At 35.9% G+C, this 25801-nt stretch overlaps 1 protein-coding gene across 4 annotated transcripts in view; it reads right to left on the bottom strand.

The window, feature by feature from the left end:
- Window positions 1-17301: 17301 nt before the first annotated feature.
- Window positions 17302-25801, bottom strand: part of CDKL2 (cyclin dependent kinase like 2) — a 31923-nt gene continuing 23423 nt past the window's right edge. The window contains exons 10-14 of one of the 4 annotated variants that reach the window (XM_087916821.1): window positions 25475-25568; window positions 23432-23549; window positions 21552-21658; window positions 20987-21034; window positions 17302-19596 (exon numbers count right to left, since the gene is read on the bottom strand). In XM_087916821.1, the coding sequence (XP_087772947.1) occupies window positions 19555-19596; window positions 20987-21034; window positions 21552-21658; window positions 23432-23549; window positions 25475-25568 (409 nt within the window). In that variant the 3' untranslated portion in view covers window positions 17302-19554. Of the gene's footprint in view, window positions 21035-21551; window positions 21659-21971; window positions 22082-23431; window positions 23550-25015; window positions 25359-25474; window positions 25569-25801 lie in introns of those variants that run through there. The other 3 variants (XM_087916822.1, XR_015740177.1, XM_087916823.1) reach the window with 3 other exon arrangements.

Below are 25801 nucleotides of genomic sequence, written 5' to 3'. Positions count from 1 at the left end.
TATCAGCAGCTCCTTGGGCAGTTTGAGCTTTCTGAATTGGCACAGAAAGAACATTTTGTTGTATTTTTTTGATGATGTTTTTGATATTAGGTGTCCATTTTAGGTCTTGTAATATGATAGAACCTAGAAATTTGAAGGTCTGTACTATTGATACTGTGTTGTTTAATATTGTAAGAGGTGGTAGTATGGGAGGGTTTCCTCTAAAGTCTACCACCCAGTGGTGGGATTCAAATTTTTTTACTACCAGTTCTGTGGGCGTGGCTTGGTGGGCTTGGCAGGTAAAGGATACTGTAAAATTTCCAGTCAGAGGTGGTATTTGTCGGTTCTCCAAACTACTCAAAATTTCTGCTGCCGGTTTTCCAGAACTGGTCAGAACCTGCTGAATACCACCTCTGCTACCACCATTTCTTTTGAGTGTGTTCAGTTCCAGATTGTTCTGGTCACACCAAAAGGCAAGTTCTACAACCTCCCATCTGTATGCTGATTCATCGTTGTCTCAAATGAGACCAATCACTGTTGTATCATCTGCAAACTTCAGTATTTTAACAGATGGATCCTTTGAGATGCAGTCATTAGTATAGAGAGAAGTGGAGAAAGCACACAGCCTTGGTGGGTGTTGGGGGGACTCTGCTAATTGTACAGGTATCAGATGTGATTCTGCCTAGCTTCACCTACTGCTTCCTGTCAGGAAGCTTATGATCCACTGTAGTGCAGAGCCATATTAACAGCATCACCTGTTGATTTATCTGCTTGATATGCAAACTGCATGGGATCTAACAGCGGATCTGTGATATCTGGCCTACACTCCTTATGACTAATTTTGACATTTGGAAAAAAAAAAAGAAATAATCAAGCAGCTTGAAAGAAACCGCATCCCCCTTTCCACAATATTTTTTATTTATTATAATTATATGTAGCTCATCTCCCCAATATAATATAAAATGCTTGTGTATTTTGATTTCTTCTTACATCCTGAGTTTAGATTTAGACTTTATGCATGCACTTTGCCTCTACCCCACCCTGTTCCATCTCAGAAAATTTATTGCAAACTTTGTGAAGGGAGGGCATGATTATATGGGTAATCTGATGAACCTCAGTCTACAATCCTGCACAGTTCCGACCCCAGGTGTGGGAGCCAGACAGATTTGCTTGCTTGCACATACATTCTGTATACAGGGCTAGACTTGCCTACTAAACAGAGTTCTTTTCTTGCTTACTGGTCACTTTGTTCCTTAGTTGGAAAAGAGTCCATTGTGCTTGAGGTGCCTCCAATGAAGCCATCTTCGGCACAGTCTTCTTGGAAAGAGCACTAAGTTTCTCTGATGCCCAGATGGAAATCAGAAGTATTCATATCTTTCTTTCTATTCAGACTTTTTGGTTTGGCTGGTGGTTTTTGTTTTCAGACAAGAAATAGGATTGCTTTTTAATAAATTGACCAAGGTGGAAATTTGCATCAGACATTCCATTTTTTAATGTTGTACTCTACTTTCTAAACACTTTTTTTAAAAATTCAAAGCCATGATAGTTCTAAGCTCTTGGCAAAGGTAGACTTCTTTGGTTGCTCAGAGTATAGAAAATGTTTTTTGAGCAAACTGCTAGTTTTTGCTTCAGGTGGCTGGTGCTCTGGTTAGCTCTGTCCACTGTAGAAGGTAAGGCTCCCTGGCTTTATTATGTTTTTCAGGTTTATAGAGTTCATGTATGTGTGCATACTAAAGAATGAAGAATTGTAAATGTGTTAAACTCCTCACTTTAAGGTCATTATCAATATATATAGGTTGTAATTTGGGAAAGGAGTAGTTGGTGTAATTATTATCAAAAAGCTCTTTGGGAATGTTCTTATAGCTAATCTGTTTTTTAAACAGGTTTACTCCCTAAGCAATTCTAATGTTTTTTTCTACTAGTTCTTATGAGGGGAGATTTCCAATAGTTCATGTTGCAAATATTAGGTAATTTCAATGATGAAAAAGTGCTGATTCCTTTTATAGAGTTCAGATTAATTTTGTGTTGTTTATTTGATTTTATGCTTGCAATAAATGTATGAGATCAGTTGGGCTTAAAAACGTCTCCCTGGAACAAGTTCACTTAGAATCCAGAGGTGTGTTTTAGAAAAGTTCACAGCCAACTCATCTACCATCACAAACTGGCTCTAATATGCTTAATATTCTAAGTAAATACATTACTTCCCACATTTATTTTAAATTGGTAAAAAAAAGGTTATTGAAAGAGAAGGCAGCTCTTGCTCAAAGATGCCCAATCTAATAAGTACAACTTGATAGAAAAAAAAAGCAGGGAATAGTATTAGAGGAACCTGTCTAGCTTGGTCTCAATCTAGATGGGAAAAGAGGATTTGGAGCAGCTCTCTCTGCTGTGATTCTTAATCTGGCAAGGGGAAAGCAGGTCTCTCTCTGACTTGACTTTCTTTTGGGTAACCTTTGCAAGCATCTCATATCTCTGATTGATTGACAAAGCAGGTTTTGGCAATTGCAGTATTGGGGTGGGGGGGGGTGTATTGAGCATTACTTGGTTGAACCCAAAATTGTTGATTACTATATCTAAGTTAACATAAACAAATTGTAGTGTCAGCTTAATAAATGTTTTTTATCAAGGAGTATGCCAACCACATGTATGTGCAACAATAAATAAAATATGCCTGACACCTTTTGGCAGTGAAAGGGGATAATACTTAGCAACCTTTTCAAAGCATAAGAGGCAGGATAACAACTTGAGGGACACTGTTTTTATCATTACAGTGACAAACAGAAAGGCATATTTTCCTCACCCTTTTCCCATAGTCAAAAGATTATTTCTATCTTCCAGACTGCTCTTCAGGTAACGAAAAATATTCAGACAGTGCAATCCTGCCATTAATATCCTGCCATGATGGCTCTAAGTGTTTTCAGGATTGTATTTGGGATAGTACACTTTCCTAGAATATAACTGGCATATGAGAAGAGAAATATTTCTTGCACTTGGCCTCATGGGTTCCCAGAGCTGCTATAGCTGCCTTTCATGATCAGAATGCTGCTATAATCATAATTCATATGTTACCTTGGCATTGATTCTTTCTTGCAATTAATTCTGCAAGCAGTTTCAAATCGTATTGTATTCCAGGTAAATGAACAGTATTTACTATACAGTATCTGAAATGAATTTGTTTCTAATAGGTACAGTTATTTTATTTATTTATAAATTTTATTGGCCACCCATCTTACCACAAGATGCACTTTATAATATGCTTGATGTCTTTATTAACTGAGCATCACTTCTCTCAGTTAATAAAGACATCAAACATATTATAGAGTGCACCTTGTGGTAAGATGGGTTGTCAATAAAATTTATAAATAAATAAAATAACTGTACCTACTTGAAAAAAATTCATTTCAGATATAGTAAATACTGTTCAATTGCCTGGAATACCATATGATTTGAAAATGTAGAATTAATTGCAACAAAGAATGAGATGACAAACAGCAAATTATAGCCTGCTATTACAGTTATGTGTCTATATTTAATGAATGTGCAGAAAGAGCTGTTTTAATGTCAAGTTCATATGAAAGAAATAGATGCCAAAATAATTCATAGCAGATTTGATAATGGAGATCTTGCTCTTTCTTAGAAAATTATTCCTCATGTTCCTGGGTTAATCACTGAGCCAGTGTTTCTTAATTCCTAACAGTATAAATATGAACGTTAGTAGTACACAGATGTTCTTTATCAATAGCTGAATTCGGAGAGAATTTATTAGACATTGATTTGACAGAGGACTTTTGGGACCTAATGGCTTTAAAAATGGTCTTCAGACATCTTGAATAGCAACTTCTTTCAGTTATTATTTGAATTAGATCTGAATGAACTTGAAGCCGAATTTTACTCATTCACTGCCAAATACAACCATAAGTAGCTCCTACAGATGGCTCCTTTTCACGCCCATTTAACAATATGCATTCTTGATTTGAATGAATGAATTCTTTATTTGGACCAAACTAGCAGCATAAAATAGCTCTCAAGAATCAAATTAGGAATATTCTTATTTGAATTTTATTCTAGCAATTCTAGATTACAAGTGTCATCAGAAAATGTAATTTTTGTCAGATCTAGTGGACATTAACTGGATAGATCTTTTCAGAGAATTGAGACAACACAATTGCATAGTCTGTTGTCTGAAATACATAGTGACATTTTGAGGCCGGAAAGATTTTTATATATTCTGGATTATTATTTTATTATTATTTATTAAATTTATTTGCTGCCTATCTTACCATGGGGCTACTCCACATGGCTTACAATAATAATAAGGAAGAAAAGGAAAGGAGTGAAAATAGAACAGAATTAGAATAATAACATAAACAATGACATAGGAACACAATGAGAATGCATCAAAATGATAACCAAAGAGATGGGTGGGTGGACAGCAGAGAACAAGGAGGGAGAGGGAATCTGCCATTAACCCAGCAGCCATATCCAGCAGCCACTTCCAGTGAGCCTCCCATTTGGGCTCCAGCAGAGCCAGGATAAATGCAGTAGTTAGAATCAGGGTAGGACAAATATGCACCTTTGCCTTAGTTTTACTAAAAATTGGCTAAAAGCTATATTTCCATATTTCAGCAATATATGCTGGAATTGTTCTCAAGATTTAAAATGGGTGTGTGGGGGAGGGGGTGTACAACTATCTTTGAAAGTTTCCTGCTGTTATACTCAAAGCTATTCATCCAGTTCTTTCTGAAACATCTCCATTCTTAACATCAATGATCCACTGTTTACTCTTATATGTGAGATGCATGTTGCTTCTCTTTCAGTGTTCCAATGAAACTCCCCATTTCATTCAGTACTCAGGAAAAAAGTTCACCCAAATAAGAATTTATTGAAGAAGTCATATTGGCACATCAGGGACAACCCGAATCTGGGGGTTCCAGGTTTTTCCTTCATAATTGAAAATCAAAACCCATCCCCCTGCACCCACCAGTTCATCACATGGTCCAATCACCCATCGTCCCAACTGGAGAAGTTCCTCCATCCATTCCTTTCCAAGTACAGATTACCTTGTCCTTGACTTTATGAGAAGAATGTTGTTATGTCTAAACTTCCACCACTCTATGAAATCCCCCCTCCCAAATTCCCCAGCCCAAGCTGACAATGCAAGGCAACACATCCTGAATGGTGGGAGTAGGAGAGGAGAGCGGGTTGCATAGACTCTTGGACTGGTTCTGTTATTATCCTTTGTAGGAAAAGACTCAAGCCTTTTCCAAAGAGAAGAAAAGAGAGATGTCAGCGTGGAGCTGACTAAGACAGACAATGAACCTGTTGATGACTATAATGAGTTTCCAGTTGGATGCATTGCAAAAAGTAAGTATGAAAGAAGCAGCATAAATACCAGACAGCCCAAACTATCAAGTTACGTTGTTCACCTTTTTAAAAGTGTACTCCTGGAACTAGCTGTGGTACATTGGCTAAGCTTGAAAAAGCAGTTAACCCTGGTTAATACTAACAAGAAATCCCTGGGTGGTAAATAGGATTAAGAAATCAAAAGGAATCCTGAAGGTCACAATGGAAGCCACTGCAGTACTAGTGCCAAAGAATTTTTTTTTTAAAAAAAAAATGATGTCCATGAAAAGGATTGTGCACATTTGATTTAGAGAATTACTGGGATTAATGGGAAGAATATAAAGTTTTTGGACTGTTTAATTTACTATGAATAGTAAAAGGTTTGCATGTATGGTTTAACAAGGTGGTTATGTCTATTTATTATACTAAATAATTGGTACAGTCCACTTAAACTGTTTTAATCATTATGTCAAATAATATGTGAAACATTCCTAGGAAGTCTAATAGAAAGTGTTCTAAATAAAATGAACTGTATTTATTATAGAAATGGCAAAGCGGTCTGCTTCCTTTGGTCTATCACAACTTAGAGGCACAGACAGCCAAGAAACCAACTGTCAGATTGTCCCAGTAACAACTACAACACCTCCAGTCATCAAAGCACAAACTACAACCAAAGAGATGAAGAAGATAACTCACACAATTGAAACAGAATCATCAGAAGATAGATCTCGAATTTTATATTTTCTGCCCTATTTTCCACGTCCATCACACACTGTCTTTAATATTATATTTCCTTTCAGTAAAACACTGGTTGGTTATAACACCATCTGGAATAACAAAAACTTAAGAGATGACTCTTCAGAAGAAAAGAGAAGGAAAAGAGACACACTAATGGTTAAGAAAAAAAGCAGGACCTCAATGAAGTAAGATGGTTCCTTGCAATGCTCGCTTTTCTTGGTTTTCTTCTTTTTTGGCAGCCACAACAAAGACATTAAACAATGATCTTATAACCAAGACTGAAACTACAGTAAGTTAACAAGAGTGAATCAACTATTGGACATATCTATTTTTAAATCTTTAAATAAGCATACAAATTTTACTTATAAACAGTTTAGAGAAAGGAGTTGAGAAAAGTTTTCTCATTGACGATGAACAGAATCCATTGTCGTCATACACAAGGACCAGTTAATTTCCCTTCTACTAGTTCTACCAGGATGCAACAATCTTAACTGGTCAAAAATGGTCAAAAGTCACCATTTTCACAATACATTAAGCAGAGACGTATCCACTGGAGACAGAAATGTCCAGTGTTTAATAAGCCCAGGCAACAGGAACATATTTTGTCTTAGCAGTATCTTCTCTGCCAGCGAGGCAGGTAGCAGGGGATATAAAACAAAAAAGGAGATTAATTTGAAAAAAAAGTTCCACTAAAGGCAGCACTATTCCAAATGCTGATTTGGAATTTACATTTCCTATTCATTCTCCAAAGGACTTGAGACATCCTTGTAGCCATTAACCTACAGTCAGGATTGCAGACAGCTAATATTAGATTTCTCCTCTACCAATTATATCAAATAGTTGGTTCTATAAGGCCAGGATATCTCGAGTAATTCCTTGTGCTCTTCATCCATCATGGCACTCTTAAAAGGCAACCCAGGGATATTTTCCAGTAGTACACACAAACACCCCTGCCTCAGAACATCTCTTCCAAAAGCATGATGGCTAGCTAATTACAGTGCAGAAGAATACAGAATACTGCTAACATTGTTTCTATTATTGTACACGATAACTTTCATGAATTGTTTTTCATTACTTTCAGCTTGTCGGCCTCCAATTGCCAAATTAGGAGAAAGGTTTCTCATTCATTTTTTTCATATGGTGCAAGCTGCAGTATGGATTTCTAACTGGAGAATTCTGAGAGTTGAAGTCCACAAGTTTTAAAGTTGCCAAATTTGGAGACCCCCAAGGTAGATAATTACAATGTCTCGGGGTCTTCTGCCATTTTTTATGTGCATGGACTAGGATTATGAAAAGTGTGTACTCTTCATGGTGCTCTAAGGTCACTGGTATCAAACTTGCATCACTTTACTGTCACGTGATGTATCGTAACATTTTTCCCCTTCATGGAGCTGGGGTGGACATGGCCTGCACTTGATGCATCTGGTCCGTGGGCTGCCAGTTTGACGCCCATGCTCTAGGTGAATGCAGGCTGTCACATTAGTATTGTGCTATAAGATTTGATAGCAATAAATCTATTTACTGGTTCCCCTTGCCTCATTTATGGAGAAGCTGGTTATAACTATTAGGGGGCAGAGTGATCTTACAACATAAGAAAGCTTTCATTTTATATTTGGGAATATTTGGGATCTTTAGCGTCATGATTGTATTCGTATTCAAATATGATTTAGTTAACTTTTGAAGTATGTGAGATTCAATCTCACATTCAGTTAGTGATACTACTCTAAGGCTGTTGTTTTTTCCTCCTTCATTTGCTTTCATTACTGCATGTGCCTTCACAGATATGACTTAAAGCATCCTGATGGAAAAGATTGGTTCTTATGCAAGCGTGCAGGATATATTCAATGCCTTTTGGATTCCACTGCTGCCTGATAAAACACTAACCATAGCTTTTTCTATCTTTTCTATCTCTTTGGGTCAATTTATTTTCAAATGGGCCAATGGATAATTTGTGTGGGAGTCGGGAGGAGTTAGTTTAAACCTTGTGTATGACTGGATTTTTGGAAGGGTTAAAACTGGATCAAGGGATAGTTTACAATATAGTTATAACTGCCCTCCCCCATCTATTTATGTGTGTCATGAGAATAAAGCTAAAGAGTAATATTTCCTCGTGTTTTTTTAAGCTTTTAGAGGAAAACCCAAACTGCCACATTTTATTTTACACAATAGAATTTAATAAAACACTCAGGCAAGGATTAGATTTCTTTGCCACTACCTAGTAATCATCAGATTTTTGCATTTTGGATCTGGGAGGCTTAGATTACCTTCTAGAAATGATATAAAGCCTGAGTAATCAGGAGATTTAATAGTTGTGGCTTGCTGATTGCCTCTTTCTGGCCTTCTCTACTTATCTGGCTTTTGGTAAAGAACGAAATAAGAAAGAAATCTCCCTTTCTTAGCAAGTGTCACACCTATATTGTGTGATTACAGATCAAGGAATTAGGGGCCAATAACCTTACAGACTGCTCATTAAAATACAATTTCCAGGATTCCTGTAGAGAAAGAAATTATTGATTTCACACATCATATAATGTTCAAATTTTTCATTGATTTGTTGATTCTGGCTAAATTTTGGAAAGTTATACAAGAACCAACTAATTAAGCTTTCTTCAGTAAGCCCTTAGTAAGCTGGTTAGTGAATCTAGGAAAGTGAATCGCTGTTAATTAACAACTACAAGTTTGGAGTATGTGTGCCCATACAGCAATTTTGGCATTTCCCTTACAAGTAGAATACAATCAAAACTCTGCATAGATTACATTGGTGTGAGTCATTATCATGAGTTTTAATTAGCTCCAAAAATCTTCAGAAACAGATGTATTGATAATGTAAATGATATGGTTAACCCTTCCTTCACAAACATTATTTACCTAAGTGTTATGTATGTAACATAATAACATCCAGGGGAAAAAAGCTTTCTTAAAGACACATAAGCTTTAAATTTTCTTCTTGTTCTTTCATTGGGTGTTAAAAGGATTTCTGTAATATTGTAGCAGAATAGTAGAAAGTGCTACAGTGCAGTTAAAATCCTACTAACAAACCTTTTGCATTGCCAAGACTTGTAAAGATTATTTTCAACATTCCCTTGAATGCTGGGTTTACTGTGATTTTTTTCCATATTAAGTGTTTAACAAATATGCTCAAAATCTTCCTCCTGACAATAGTGCAGTTTTCAGTCTTGTCCAAGACCTTCTCTTAAGCAAGATGTTCAGAGATGGAATAAGCCCATGTACACAGATCTGGGGATTCAACAGTTTTCAGACCATAAATGTTGAAATATTTTTGTAAATAAGAGTTTCCCAAACTCTTCTCCTAAAGATTTTCATGAATGGAATCCTTCCCAAAATCCCAGGCGGAGATCCATTATTGGGCCCATTCAGAACCAGGTTGCACAAGCGGTGAGCAAACATGCGCAAAAAGCTCCACTAGCACAAGCGGCAGGTACTTACGCATGAAGCTCCACTCACAAGTGGTGCATGTGTACACCAACCACTTGCACAAATGGGGCTATGCATATGCATGCATGCCTGCCACTCAAAGGAACCACCCCCTCTCCCTCCCCACACTGTGCCAGGCCAGGCTACCAAGCTGGAAAGTTGAGGGCCACTAGTCTAAGACACTGCTTTATGTTCTATTGTGTTTGCATTATATTGAATTCCAATATGACATGGTCACTCTCCCCCAAAGTTCTGGCAACTTCATCCCCTCGATCACCACTTCTGTTACTAAGAATTAGGTTCAGTACAGCTGTCTCTCTTGTTCCCTCCTTTATCTTTTGGATAACAAAATTCTTAGCTAGGCTGGCCAGGAACCTGGTCAATCTCCCACTTGATGCAGAGTTAGTTGACGTCAGGATAGTTAAAGGCCCGCATTACTATTGTGCTGTTTCCTACATATTGGTTAGCAAAATTTCATCATTTTCTTTTGCTTGGTTGGGTAGCCTGCAGTATATACCTATAGCAGTGTTGTTCTTTTTTCCTTTTGTATTGACACATATTCATTCTAGGTGGCTTTCATTCTTGGTTTTGTGCATTTCTATAGAGATGTAGTGATTTCTTACATATAACGCAACTCTATCTCCTCTTTTATTAGTTCTGTTTCTTTTGAACCTTTATATTCTTCCATCAGTATATTCCAGTCATGAGTTTCATCCTACCAAGGTTCAGTAATGGCAACGTTATCATAAACTTTTGACAAAATATTTGTATTCCTAAATGTTTAACAAAATAGAAATGCCTGTTCCACAGACACAACAATTTGAGATTTGTTTTCAAAATGTGCTGGATAAGTAACCCAATCAGGTAAAAGTTACAACTGATAATTGGAAAAAATGTTAACTACTGTGTGAATAACAGCTCTATTTCTTCCAAAATCTTATTCAGCAACAAAACCCACATCAAAGAGATGGTGAGTGAAGCTTCTGCTCCTGAAGTTTATAATTACTCAGACTGCTACAATCTTGAACTTGCTCCCTAATATACTCCCTGCATATATATTGGAAGCAGACTACAGAAGGAACAGATTAATTCATAGATTACTCATGTAGTTACCTTTGCTAATTGCTTTGCTTCAAGTAACCCAATATTCATTCCATTCCTGGGCAAAGCTGGGTTTGACTGGTTCAATTCTTGCTGTATCTGGAATGGATACTCCAAATGAATATATCTTCCAACCAGCATTTAGTCGTAAATCTTCTACTAATCCTTGAGTCCTTGAATTACAATTACTTACTTGGCTCTACAAGCTGGGTTTTTTTCCCGGAAGGAGAGTGGAAAGCAATGGTAAGAAGAAAGAATGGTCCAAGGGGTATTCGCTTCCACTGCTTCCATTATGGGACTGGTGGAAAGGGATCAAAGTGAAAAATAGGAAACAGTTCTGCTAAGAACCTTGACTTTATATGCACGGATTAAATCTACTGATTGAACCCTACAGCTTGGATGCAGAACACTCAGTGAATCATGTGAAGCATAGATAACGGGATTAAGAACAATGAGTTCAAACAGTAATGATACAATAATGTTCATTTCCAAACAATCAGGCATGCTATGTAATGGTTCCAATCTAATCTATCTGCTTTTTGATTTTCATATTCACTTTTAATAATCAAAGATTACTGAGGCTGAAATTAATTTTCTTTAAAATGTTAAAGCTTTTCCAAACTTATAAGATCAAGCAGTGTTTTTAGCTGCATATTTCATTCTTTGGAAAGAATATATTTTATCCATGAAAATAGGAAAAGGTCCCTCTCTTGAAGCTATCTTAATGCATAATAAGGGTCATACACTGATTTTTTTTGTTCTCTGTATTGTTGAAAATGTGCAATAATGTTCTTTTCCTGAGTTCCTTCAAGGAGGTTCAGATAAATGGAGGTTGAAGGCTGATTATATTCCGCTTCCTTATTAAATGCTGATGCTAATACATTTAGATATATAGAATTACAGAAAATATGACTTTTTGCCCATACAGTGCAATCCAATTTTATAAAATGGTGGCGTTGTGAATAATTTTAGATTATTAATTGATATTTAGTAAAATTCAGGCTTCTGATTTCAAGTTGGTGCAATTATCTTATGAGATGGCCTGTGCGTGTATGAGTGTATGATGTTATAAAGGATTAGCTATCACTTGTGCTGGAATTATAAAATGATGGAATATCTGCTTCTCCATATAATATGGGCTTGCCTCACAATTTGATTTATTATCCATGTTCGTAAATAATGCTCTAGGAAGAAGAGGAATATAGTTTAAACTGATGTTTAGGCGGAATGGAGAGCAATCTTGAATGGAAAGATTTTCCAAAGTAAAAGTCAAGCATCTCCTTCCGTTCTCACTCGATTGCAGTCTCCATTGCTATTTCAGTTGGTTAAAAAATAGTAGAGCAAGAAACGTTCACAACTGAAGCCATTTTCAGCCTTTCAACTTGCTTATATGGAGACTAAAAGCAGAAAGATCATGAGTATGCAGAGACACATATTTAACAAAGATTTATAAGAATATTAAGCAACAGATAACTTAGAACAAACACAGAAGATATGTTCAGGCAGACCTATCCAGATATTAGTAAAAGTGGCAGTAATGCCCCATGAAAGGATAGGAAATGGTGACACACTATTCCCTTCCCTATATAGAGAAAAGGAATTGTTCCTTCAGAATCCTGATTTACACAATTTTTAAGTCACTTGGTGAGCCTTTACAGGAAGAACAGAGCAGGAGAGTGGACGAAAGGGCCCACTCATTTCAGCTCTTTCCCTGATTAAATGCAGATGCTCCGTACTTTTAATCATATTTAAGAAAAGTAGGTCCAGTGGAATTGCTGTATGGGAAACTTAAAAAGCTGGCACAATGCTTCCTCTTACTTATTTCAAGGCATTAACTCACCCTCTTAAGTCACTTACTTCTGCTTTACTATCAATGATTTTTAAATCCCTGTTCAAACACGAGACAGACGTTTAATTAACATTTTATGTACACAATGAGAAATACACGTTTGAACATTGCAAAGCCACAGAGGTTAGAAATTATAGGTTATTTAAATGTTGAAATCAGGATGGTATTTTGTGGTAACATAAGAGTGAGGTCAGTATTTGGATAAAAATGATAGCATTTATGTTTTTATTCATATGAAAGATCAAACATAACTGTTTGCAGCCTACGGTCTACCCAGTAACAACAGTTTTTTCTTCTACAAACAGAATTATGTTCATGTGCCATAAACTAATAGCAAAATCACATATACAAGGTTCACCTATGAAAACAATTAATCAGTGAATTAATTAAAGCAAAATCAAATACAAAAATGTCTCTGGACAGCAGATGCACTTAAAAATATATTATTTTTCTAATCTCTGAATTGTTTTATTCACATCATTTAACAAATAATCAGTTAAAAATATGCATCAATGAAAAGTTTTCCACACTAAAAGATAACACGATACAGGAGATAAGCCAGAAGGTAATAAGGAAGTCTTTTCTCTTATGCAATAAAATAAGTCATATAAAAGTCACAGCAAGAAAAGAAACAATGTAATTAAATCTCCATTAATTAACTACAACGTCCTTTTGAATTCAAGAGATATACTCTTCAGAAAATTAAAGAATGTATCTCTTCACATATTTGTACCCTTAGCCATTGGGTTGGGCATTCCTAGTTTAAATATGAGGGTATAATAAGAGAAATGAAAGACCTGGAGAAAAATTAGAGACAGGGAATTGCTATCAAGGGATGAAATAAATAATGATGAGCAAAAGAGGGGAAAGACTAGGAAATATGTAGGATTCATACACTTTGGGTTCTTGACATCTATTCATTTTTCTGGAAAATTTTCCTCTCTTGACCACCATCTTGCCATACTACTCCAGTCCGAATTATATCCCAATGCCCTCACTGTAGATCTGTGTCAGGTGGATCAGTGAGTTGATGTCTCTCTCGTTCACTACTCTTAGCATATAACTTGATGTAATTTATGTAGAGGAAGTGGCTGACGGTAGTTCCACTCCTGAACTTGTATCCATATTCAGTCCCTGTGATTAAAGTCCCTGGCTAAAGGCGTTCAAAGCTCTGTTGAACAGCAATGGAAACAACGCATCTTCTTGGTATGACCACTTATGTAAGCTGTCTTGTACTACTTTCCAGTGTTGTCTTCCATTAGGTTTTTGAGGAAAGTCCTTATTGTCTTGTTGACCTTGTGTAGCCCCAGATATTCACAGATCCATATGTATGGTATTGAGTCATAGGTTTTCCCGTAATCAATCCAGATGGGTCTGTCTAGACTTGATTCTTGGGAAACTGCTCTATCTAGAAATGTCTGGTGTTTGGAGCCTCTGATGTTCCCAATGTTCTTCTGAGCTGAAGTCATATATTGGCCCATATGGTTCTGTAGCTTGGTAGCTATTAATGTCTGAAGGTACTTTATATGTTGTGTGAAGGCAGGTTATTGGTCAGTAGTTGGCCATTGCTGTTACCTTGTGGGGGGTCTTTTATGATCACCCTTCTTTGTGTTAGCCTGTCTTGGTGGGAAGGAACCTGCTGCTAACTGGTACATCTGTGATGCTAGACATTCATGCCTGCTGTTTTATTCCTTAGTCAGTCAATAGGAGTAGATTGTATCTGGGCCTGGTGCTATTCACCTCTTCATGTTCTTAACTTGCTGCTGAATGTCTGCAACTGTAATAGTGACTGGTTCTTGTTCTGGAAGACTGCTGTGGTGTGGTGCAGGTCCTGCAGCCACTTCACATTGATGTTTTATGTCTTCTCTTTCTCCCATTTGTTATTCCAATACTGTTCAGTTTCTGCTAATGGTAGCTCTGTTGTTATTGAGAGTACACTTTGGATGGTTCTTTGGAGACAGGGCATTTATCTTCTTAGCCTCTGATTCTATATCTTCTTGGCCTGGTAGCCAGTGCTGTAAACCTTTGTTTATCAGTCTCAATGATTTCTGGTAGAGTTTGGCTTTGTATGTTTTAAGAAGCCTAATCTTATCCCAAATCTTTACACCTTTCTGTAATTCCACCAGTTAACTAAGCCTCTTTCTGAGTTATCTTGATTTTAACCTTTAACCTCATTTCCCAGAGGGAGTACTTATTACTGTTTTTCTTATTGTGTAGCCAGATATAGGATTACAGTGACTGTAGCATATACCAATTCATTAGTTTGAATTATCGTGATACCAGGGATTGTTGTAAGGGCTTCTAACATATTATCTACTGAGACTTGGTAATAACTCTCAGGAGTTGATTGTACCTAGATTGTGATCTTATCTTATCTCTCATTATCTGCTGTTGCCCTTTGTAAAGGAAAGAGTAATGACATTCCAGTTCCAGGGGTTGGCTACATGTCCAGTTCTTCTTCCAAGTCTTCTTGAATTTGGGATGTAATGTGTAGCTGATCGATCTCAAATTGTGAGATAGATCAGCGAAACGCTACACAATATGGAATGTGGGCATCAATAATCCAGTTAATGTCCAAGCCAGAATAACACTTCTAGTTTGTGTAAGTCATATTTTGAGATAGGCAGATGAAGCATTAGGGTTTTTTTGGCCAGGGAATCATACTGGTAAGGTAGGTACCAATTGGGATTGGAACTCCAGTCTCCCATCTCAACGATGGTTTTCTACTAAGCTATCTAGCTGCTATAAAGAGCTTTTTTATCACTGATGTAGCTATGATTCAATATACTGTTTTTTAATTAATAAACAATTGTATCCATGAGGGGGCACAATGGCTCAATGGTTAAAGAATCTGAGCTTGTCATCTGGAAAGCTGACAGCTCAGATTCAAGTCCTGAGCATTCTGCAACAAGGTGAACTCCTTGCCCCAGCTCCTAGCAGTTAGAAAGCCTGCAAATGTGTGTGGATAAATAGGTACCACTTTGATGGGAAGATAAGAGTGTTCCAGGCACCTCGGCATATACTTATGATAGCTACATCACCATGGAAATGTCTTCAGAGAACATTGGTTCCCTCTGCTAGGAAACAAAAATGAGCACTGTCCCCTACAGTAGGATACAACTAGACAGAGGAAAGCTTTACCTTTATATCCATCTGTATTTTTAAAAGTACTTGTTTTATAAAAGACTTGATTTGTTTCAATTAAAATGCTGAGACCAAAGTAGATAATAATACTTCCTCATACAAATTCCAGCAAGCAGCATCCAAATATCAAGTTATTTGCCATACTTGCAGAACCCCCTTCCCTTCTTCATTATACTTTACAAAGGTGTTAGTGGCAAGTAAAAGAAACTTCACATTACCATCGGCCTCCAAGTCAGAATCATCAATATAACAGAAAATAAATCTGTATTTTTTTTAAACAAATTTTATTAATTTTCAAAGACAATACACAAACAAACAAAACATAAAACGTAAGAACATAGAACATCTTTTAAGAAAGCAAATAAAACATCTTATTTAAGTACAGCATAGTTCCAAATTATCACATTTCCATACAAACACAATTTAATATGCATCTTATGTATTCAGCTTCATATCTTATTACTCTTTTTCCAACTTCTCACTATTTTTCCTTTTACTTCTATTCAATTTTATTCATTAAACTTATACTTTCATCTGTCTTATTTACGGTTTCATATGTTCTCATCCAACAATCTTAATTCTCAATAAACAAACATAAATAAACAAAACACGTAACATGAAAACATAAAACTTCTTTTTAGAAAGCGGCTTAACCCCGGGTTACATCTTTTTCTACAGACATAAATCAAATTCATGCTCACCTTATATACTATTTCATATCTTATTTAACATTCTATATTTTCTATATGTCTTCTCCCCTCTTTTCACTCTCTTAATTCTATTTTATTTACTTCATTTCAATTTAAATCTTTATACTTGTATCTTTTGTCCGTTCTTTTTCAATTGTCTATTTATCTTTTCTCTTTAATACAAAATTTTTCCTATAATCAGTGGTTGAAGTATGATGCCTTTCTATCTTCCCCCAATTTTAACACTTAAAATAATACATAGTTTCCATTCTGATTCTGCTTAGTACATTCTAAATAACATTTTAAAATAAAAAAACATAATAAGCTTATAATATAGTAAAAACAATGTTCCATAACAAATTAATTAATTAAACTCTATTATTGAATCTTAGATATTTTACACATAGATATTAGATATTATTAAATCTTAGATATTTTACACATTCCCTACAGTATTCTATTAACACATATACCAGTTTTCTAACTCTATTTCAAATATGAATACTACGATACAACCTTGTGTACTTTTGCAGAATCTCTTTTTAAATTGTATTTTACTCTTTGTCTCTAAAAAAAATGTTTTTTTAACTTCTTGTTTTAAGCCTTTATAACTTCTTTGACCTTTTCCCCTTTCTTTCTTGTCGAATCTAGCCTTTTTACCCCCCCCCAATCTCTCAATCTCCGCCCTTTTAGTCTCCCCTCTCAGTTGTATTCCTCTTTTCTGTTGCTTTCTAACATTATATCTATTTTTCACCTTATTTTTCCCTTTCTTGGTTGTTTTTTTAGATCTTGAATTCTCCATTTTCTTTCCCCCTTTTCCCTTTTCTTCATCAACTAAAATAGTTCGTCCATTAAAGATGGCTTCTTCTTCTTCATCCCAGCTTTCTGATTGCTGTATTTCCTGATAGGTAGAAATCGCCATTTCTAAGAAGTGAAAAACAGATCCAGAAGAGGCCTTGCCTTCTTGTTCTTCTTCTTTTAGCTTTTTAAATTCCATTTTAAATTCTTCCACAGATAATGCCATTGTAAGATATATATATTTATTTTTATTTACTTTTTTTTACACAATCCAAGTGTTTTTAGACTTTCAAAAAATAGTTTGCAAAAGTCCCAAAGTCATCAAGCAATCCAGATCAACACGAACTGTTTCATTTAGCATTTTCTTCTTTTAATACTTTCTTTTCCTGGGCTAGAGTTCAGATACACAGTTCCAAAATGATTTTTTAGAAGTCTTATTGCAGTTTAATCTCTGCTCTTATAAACTCCAAGCAGTCTCCTCCAGCAGAATTTTAATATAAATCATTTACCTTTACCTTCCCACTTATAGCAAAAAAAATTAGATTTTTAAATATCAATGTTCAGAAATCTTTAATGTCCCCTAGGCTTTAATTCTCAAAATTAGTTACCTTCTGTTGCCAAAGCGGGTGTTTTCGATTTCCATTGCTATCTCCGTAGGGAAAGAAAGTGAAGAAAAAAAACTTTCACTTTTCACTTTTATCCGCAGCTTTTTACAATCTTCTTGGGAAACAATGTATCCTTTAGAGAGCTAGATTTCCAGGGTGTTCAGATGTTACTTATTGTCCCGGTTCAGCCAAAGACTTTCACTTTCTCCACTTCCTCCTGCACAACACTTGTCCGGCTGAGAGGTTCTTTGTGGCGGCCATTGCTGACCGCCGCTCCCTTTGGGAAAGGGAGTTTAGCTGGCTGAGGGAGGGGGTTGCAATGCCCCCAGACCCCTGTCTGGATCTCCCCTGTCTTCAGTTATCCCTACACGATAGCCTCCAAATACAGCTGGATCGGAGGCACTCCAGCAGCGAGCGTGGCAGGGATTGCGCACAAATGCGAATTCCTGCCACCGCCGAAGCCTGACACACCGGAACTCATAAATCTGTATTTTTTATGATGCCATTACAATTACAATAGCAAACACAAAGGACATATTTACACATCAAATTTAAATGCCTTTTTAAAAATTAATTCTAGCTTGTAGAGTGCTAAATATGCAACAATGTAGTAAATCTGTTTTTGGTATTTCCTGGAGAAAAGGAATCAGTATTAAACTACTGCAAGTCTATGTTGCAGCAGTGGTGGGATTCAAATTTTTTTACTACTGGTTCTGTGAGCGTGGCTTGGTGGGCGTGGCAGGGGAAGGATACTGTAAAATCTCCAATCAGAGGTAGCATTTGCCAGTTCTCTGAACTACTCAAAATTTCCGCTACCAGTTCTCCAGAACTGGTCAGAACCTACTGAATACCACCTCTGTGTTGCAGACTAGAATTGGTAATTTTATTTTATTTTGTGGCCTGCTGGGAGTTTCAGGAAGTACAGCCAGTGATATTAGGATGTGGAATTTTTAAATACATTTTAAATTTTCCTATATCAGCAAAATGGAAGAATTGTGGTTCTGTATAATGTTCAATTTTGTTCAATCTGGAGAGGCAGTCAATGGGAAACTGAGGTATGTGTGAGTGTAGCAACCCACATAGTGCTCAGATTGTCCACTCTTGCTGTAGATATGAAATATCACTGGCATTCTAATATTACACTTACTACAATTTTATTATCTGGAAGCTAAAAATGTTAGACATCTGTTTACTCAAAACAGTAACAATAATGATAATTTCCAAATGCGCTGATGAGTTGTAAGGCAAATAAATGCAAACACAACACATTCACAACACATTTTTAAGCACCTTCAATAATACACCTTATATAAGAATGCTTTAGAAATGATCAGTTCACTTTATTTGGGTGCAGTGATATAAAAAAATATTACTCAAATAACATTAACTTCAGTTTTTTACAAGAGTGATGGTATTAAAGAATTAGGAACATATCATTTAGTGAGATTCAGATAAATGGAATGGAATAGAATAGAATAGCAGAGTTGGCAGGGAGATAAAGGCTAGTTTTTAGAGAGCCCATTTCCAAACATAATGTTTAGGAGTGCTGATTTTCCTTAAATGCATGCTTGTAACTACATGAAGATAATTCAGTGAAGCCATACACTAAATAAATTCAGTGAAAACTAGGAAATGAATAGAGAAACATAGAGCTATGAATACAATAATTTTATCAATCTTGATAGAAAGCTTAGACAAAGTATCCCTTGAGTTGAGTTTGACTCCGGGTGACTTCATCGCTGAGCTTGACAGGTGATTAATTTTTCCAAATTTCCAGGATCTACAAACTTGAAATTTCTTGATGATTTTTTACTCAAGTACTAATCAGGTCATATCATGCTTAGTTTTTTTCTAATTCATCCAAGTTAATTTATTATGAGAGGAAAGTATTTGTCACAAATATTGCAAATATAAGCTGTAATAGAATTTTAACCAAAAGCATAAAAATAATTTTAAACAATAGTTTTATCTTTTATCAAAGCATTGTTTTCTCTTTTTCCTAAAATATCATTACTGGGTCTGTTTGCGTACTGTGTTCAGTCACAGTTAACATAACTATGCTCTCTTGAATAAACCACAATTGGCAGGGCATATATAAAATGCTAATCTTATGGCTGTCAGAATCAACCCATAGTATCACCGATACGAATTCACAGTAGGTTTATTTCAATGGAAACTTATGTTAATTTTGTTTTACTTTAGGGATTTACAAAATATTTTATTTATTTATTTTATTTTAATTTTGCATTTCTAGACCGCCATTCTCTCCCGTACTAGATCAGAGCTAAAGTTTTTTAGCCCCAAATTCTGGCTTTCACGGGACTGAATTAGATATTTAAAAGAAAGTTAAGATACCAAGTCAATGGCCTTCCCCTGATTTATGATTTCAATTCAATTTGCAATTGAATACCAAGGAGTTTGAAATAAAAAGTGAAAAAATGATGCTTGTAAAATACCTATCAGTGCAAGGGTGTCAAACTCTTGACAACACGTTGTCACGTGACATATTGCAACTTCTTCCCCCTTCACTAAACTGGGTGGGCATGGCCAGCGCATGACACATCTGGCCCATAAATTTGACACCCCTGTATTAGTGTAAGACAATGCTGTAAAATCCATCTTTCCTGTCTAAAGTACATGCTTAACCTCATACTAAGTGCTAAGTCATATACAATTTCACAGGCATGTACAAATAGCCATGATGATGCTAAAATTATGAAATATATGTCCTTTCATATTTATATTGCAATGGTGAATGAAAGTTTGTAAGGGTTTGGGTTGCATTATTTTGATATTTGTTTCATAAGTGGCCGTGTTTTGGTGTCATGGATACCCATGTTTGCCACCTATGTTTGTCATTTACCAAAACATGTGAACAGCCAGTAAAGAAGACTTTAAAAGCCTGACTTCTAATGAATGAAAGCTTTTCTATAGAAAATGTGAATCAGTATTGAGGAAATGAGAGATTTTCATTTAAATGGTTAAATTGTAATCCTCAACTGTTAAAGATCTCTTCCCACAACTTTCTACCAAATTACATCAGTTTTCAAGATCACTGAAATGATTAATTGTATATTATTTTCTTCACACACGACATTATAAAAGAAGTAGCAGCCTTAGTACCATAGCGCTAGTTAACATAAAATCATTTTTCCTTTTACTGCCATTATCTTAGCTATAGCAAAATACTAGCAACTTCCTCTCCCTCCCCAAAATACCTCCATAAGGGTGTAGAAGTGCTGTAGATGTGTGATCAATGGGAATCACATAAGAGTTGCCAATTCTGTTTGTTATTAATGCTCTACCTTGGGGAAGCTGGCTTCTGAGGTATCTTGCAAGGAGTTTCCAGATATCTGCAAATCAAGTAAATTTTAACTGAAATTCAAGCATGCTAATGTTAGGGCCACAGTTAGTGTTAGCAGAAACATCAATAAGAAATAACAATAACTAGAATCTATTACCATGTTTGATCGTATTAAAATAATTTTATGAATTTTTATTATATTCCTCTAACTCATCCTTTATATATTACAAAGTCTAACTTCATAAATATTTATCTTATCTTTCTCTAAATATTCCCTCACATATTTCTCCTGAGATAGTATTGATATAATGGTGTTCTAACTGAGCTGTATAAAATATAATTTTGATATTCACTGCTTTATTTTCAATACATTTACTAATCAATACAAAGGTGAAAAGCAAGTTTTTCTTCTTCTTAAGGAATACTGTGCATTTTTTAAAAGGAAAGTAAGGCTGCATATTGGAAAGATACATACTTCATAGGTAATAGTAATAAGAAAAACAAGTGCCATAAGTTGTGTATGCATTTTTACTACCACCCCTCCCAAAATAAAAGGAACCAAGTACCTGATGCAGAGCCAGGTTTGGATTCTGAAGATCTATTGTGGCAAGAGATGGCATGCGAGACTCTGGAACAATTTTGTTTTCTTTCTTTAGAAATCTGGAATTCCAAACTATTTATGAAGGAAACATTTGATTTTTGTTTAGCAGTAGTTAGTCTTTACAAAATTACCAGACTTCCTAAAATGTATAATGCTACATAGGACTATGAACTGCTTTTTATTTTCATTTGACCGATTCAATTATTAATTGCTAGCCATTGATTTATAATACAGTGGACAACATGTGGCCTTCCACGATTATTGGATTGCAGTTCATATTATCATCACATCTGGTCATGCTGGCTGGGTAAGAAGATAGTTAAAGCTTAACAGAATCTGGACATTTACACTATATCTTCTAAAAGAGTTTTTTTCAAGTGCTTACTTAGAGATATTTATTTTGAATATTTTCCATTCCCTTAATTAAAAAGCTAGTATGGACTAAAATAATTCCAAACAAATGGGCAGGCTAACATCAATCACAGTCCTCCACATCTGCAGCAAAGACAGAAGGCATGTTTATTATGGACTGAACATCTGTGCACAAGCATATGCATAATAAATTTTAGAATATATCATATATGCAGTGGTCGCCAACCAGTGGGCCAGGGACCACTGGTGGTCTGCGAGAAAGTTTTGGTGGTCCGCAGAGAAATGTCACTCCCAAAGCACCCCCCAGAGCAATTAATCCAGGCTGCGTGGGAACACAGGCTTGCGTCACTTGCTTTGTAAACAACATGAGATAGTGAGGGGAGGGGGAAAAGGGTAGAGGGGGGAAACTTGCCCCACTCACCCCACGCACCTCGCCTGGCCACCACCCTGCTTCTTTCTTTTGCTTTTGGCTGCACGCAAGGAAAGTAGCAAAAGTCTTTCTTTCTCTCCCACAAACTCCACCAGAAATGACTCTTTGGGACTCTTCCTACTCCAAGAAGCTGCACCAGCACAAGTCTCACAAAGACTCATTTCTGGTGGAGTTTCTGGTGGGGCAGAGAAAGAAAGACTTCTGCTGTTTCTGCTGCTTTCCTTGCATGAAGCCAAAAGTCTCTCTCTCTCCCTCTCTCTCCCCACTGAGCACGGAGCTGGAGACGGTATCCTGCAATCCCAAATAAAGAATGATTGATGGGTAGGAAAACAGGGTGGCAAATAAACCTGCAGACCTTTTTGGGGATTTCCCTAGGATCTCTGGTCCACTGGATTTAAAATTATGAGTTTGGTGGTCCCTGAGGTCCAAAAGGTTGGCGATCCCTGATATACAGAATTTGCACGCATAGAAATGAATTGAATAAAACATTATAGAAATACAAAACGTATCAACTTATTGACTTTGTTAATGTTCCTAGTTTAGATAGAGCAGGGTAAAATTTCATCAATGTTTCTATTTTTGAATGTTCACGTTTCAGAAAAATGTAAATGACAATGATACATTCAGCTGTACATTTTAGCTTTGAACGTTATGATTATTCAATCAATTCTGAACTATAAAATGTAAAAGACTGACATCTTTTATAAACTTTTTGCTGAAAATGATTAAAAATGAACAGATGATTTAAAAGGTTTGTTTACTGGAAGGAACTATAACATGCAATATGAGATGGTGGGAGATGTATTGTTATGCTAACTGCTACAAACTGCTTACAAAGACGACCAGAAGTTTCTTCTTTGGGTATCTTTCTTTTTCTTATTCTCTTGATAGTCTTCATTTTTTCTTTCCTTTATTTATTAAATAGATTTATATGGTCACACAATGATTTTTTCCTGTTTCTATAGTTTACAAAAAATCTTTGTAAAACCTTTACTAAATAAAAATTATTCATAAGCATTCTAAAACCAAACACAAACCCTTACCATCCACACCTTTGAGTTCAGGGAGATGGCTGTAATTAAGCTCCGGAAAATGGACATCTGCTTTAGAAAACTCCCATTTTTTCTTGAGGGATTGAAGAGTATTGTTCTCTTTTGGCATCTATTACCAGGCAAATAAAATGTGAAGGTTTTGCAAAAAAAAAAAAAAAAAAGGTCTAAATTGAAACACTGTTTGCAGAGATTATATAAGCAGTAATAAATATTTATTCTATCCTATATCCTATATCAATAGCAAGCCTACTCTTTAACACCCAAATAACTTTAAGCAATATAATAGAGAGAGTGGGGCTGGGGGGCGGGGAAACCATATTTACAAATATCTGCAGAAAGAAGTGATAGCTATTGAAAATATGTTGGAATATTGGCTGGGAAAGGATGCTATGGTGAAATACCTACGTTAAATCAGCTAAATGAAGGCTACTCTCTATTAAGGAAAATTGAAAGCTTGAGTTGCATCCTATAGTAGGAGATAGACCTTCTAGGTACAATTAATGTCTCTCCCTGTTTGCATAAAATATCCTAAATATTCAAATTGTTTGTGCCTGTATCTTGATAAGCTTTCAAAGCAGATGCTAAATGAGTTATGAAACATAACAAAAATTATAATATTTTGTGTAATTTGGACAGGAACAATAATGAAGTGTGTGTGTGTATATGTATGTGTATGTGTATGTGTATGTGTATATGTGTATGTATGTATGTATGTGTATATATATATATGGCATTCAGCTTTGTTCGGGTATTTTCCCACGTCATTGTAGTTGTGCTTTTAAAATTGTAGCAACGTTTCGGCAGAATCTCATCTGCCATCATCAGGCTTCTGTATTGTGTTCGTCTGTGAGTCAGGCTTTCACAGCCGTTTCTTTTTTAAATTTGGTGCTGTCCTACGCTGTGCCAGAATGGTTTTTTCTTCATCCTGATTGGTTGGGAGTCTTGGTCTGTGTTCATTGGTCTTGGAGTTTGCTGTGTTCTGCTTGATTGGTGTTTCTAATATCTTCTGTCTGTTTTGTAGCTTTTTTTGTCTTGATTGTGAAATATCTCAGAGGTGATATTCAGCAAGTTCTGACCAGTTCTGGACAACCGGTAGTGGAAATTTTGAGTAATCCAGAGAACCAGCAAATATCACCTCTGACTGGCCCTGCCCCCATCTATTCTCTGCCCCCAAGTCCCAGCTGATTGGTTGGGTCTTCTTTGGTTCCCCTGCACAGGAGAATGGAGCTGGAAAGCAGGTTAGTGGGATAGGGAGGGCATGGAGATTTTACAGTATCCTTCCCCTGACACACCCACCAAGCCACGCCACACTATTCCCATAGAACCAGTAGTAAAAAAATTTGAATCTCACCACTGAGATAGATCGATCGATAGATCAATAGATCGATCGATATACACACATATACACATACACACACATACATATATACATTTCTTCATAATTGTTCCTGTCCAAATTACACAAAATATTATCATTTTTGTTATTTTTCATTACATATACACACACACACACACACACACACTCTTTAGAAAGACAAAAGCTTTAATTACAAATTTGTAACTGAAAAGGATTGAAGAAACTCTTCTCTTTTTTCCCCCTACAAATGTTTCATACTTTAAGAAAACATGCTTAATTTTTTTCTTTCTTTCTTATGTTTTTTTTTTCCTCTTGGTGCTGTGAATGTTTCACTATAGGTTTGCTGGAAGGATTGCTTTATTTATTTATTTATTTTATTTAAGTCACCCAGGGAACATTTTTAGCTGATGAGTATAGTAGAATATTGTAACTAAACAAAAGTATACCAAAATATCAAGGAGAGATGAAATGTTAAGAGAAAGGCCCTGCTTGCTAGGTGCACATGGAAGTGATAACTTCGCTTCTCTTGCCTCTGACCACTTTCCAATATATGTATATTTTCTAAACAGAAATGGGTAAACTGTAAAGCTCATCCTATGCTTTCCTAAATTTCCACAAGATGTGATTTCATAAATGCCAAATGTCAGGAAGGCTCAAAATTTTTGAAGAGAGCTTACCGATGCTGTTAAGTTTACATTGTATTGACCTGCTGGTGATTTTTTCCCTTGCTTGATACAAGGATTGAAATATACTTTGGTTTTTTCATCAATTCTAGAAGTAAACAGAGAATGGTCATCCTTAAATTTAAAAGCCAGATCCACGACTATATAATTGAAAAATACAATTGTCCCAGATTGATCTACAGGCAGAAGATGTTGAGACTTTGCAGAAATTAATTAGATCTACAACTGAGTCAATGTTTGCATAGAAGATTGCTAACATGAATTAATATTGAAGTTGTCATGCTATATACTGATTATAAGAGGTAATATTTGCTTATAGCT

This window comes from Pseudonaja textilis, chromosome Z, assembly GCF_049901715.1.
Source record: "Pseudonaja textilis isolate UNSWEBS1 chromosome Z, rPseTex1.2, whole genome shotgun sequence".
NCBI classification, from domain to species: Eukaryota; Metazoa; Chordata; class Lepidosauria; order Squamata; family Elapidae; genus Pseudonaja; species Pseudonaja textilis.
Note: the sequence above shows the minus strand (reverse complement) of the source record. Positions and strands in the feature narration are given on the sequence as shown.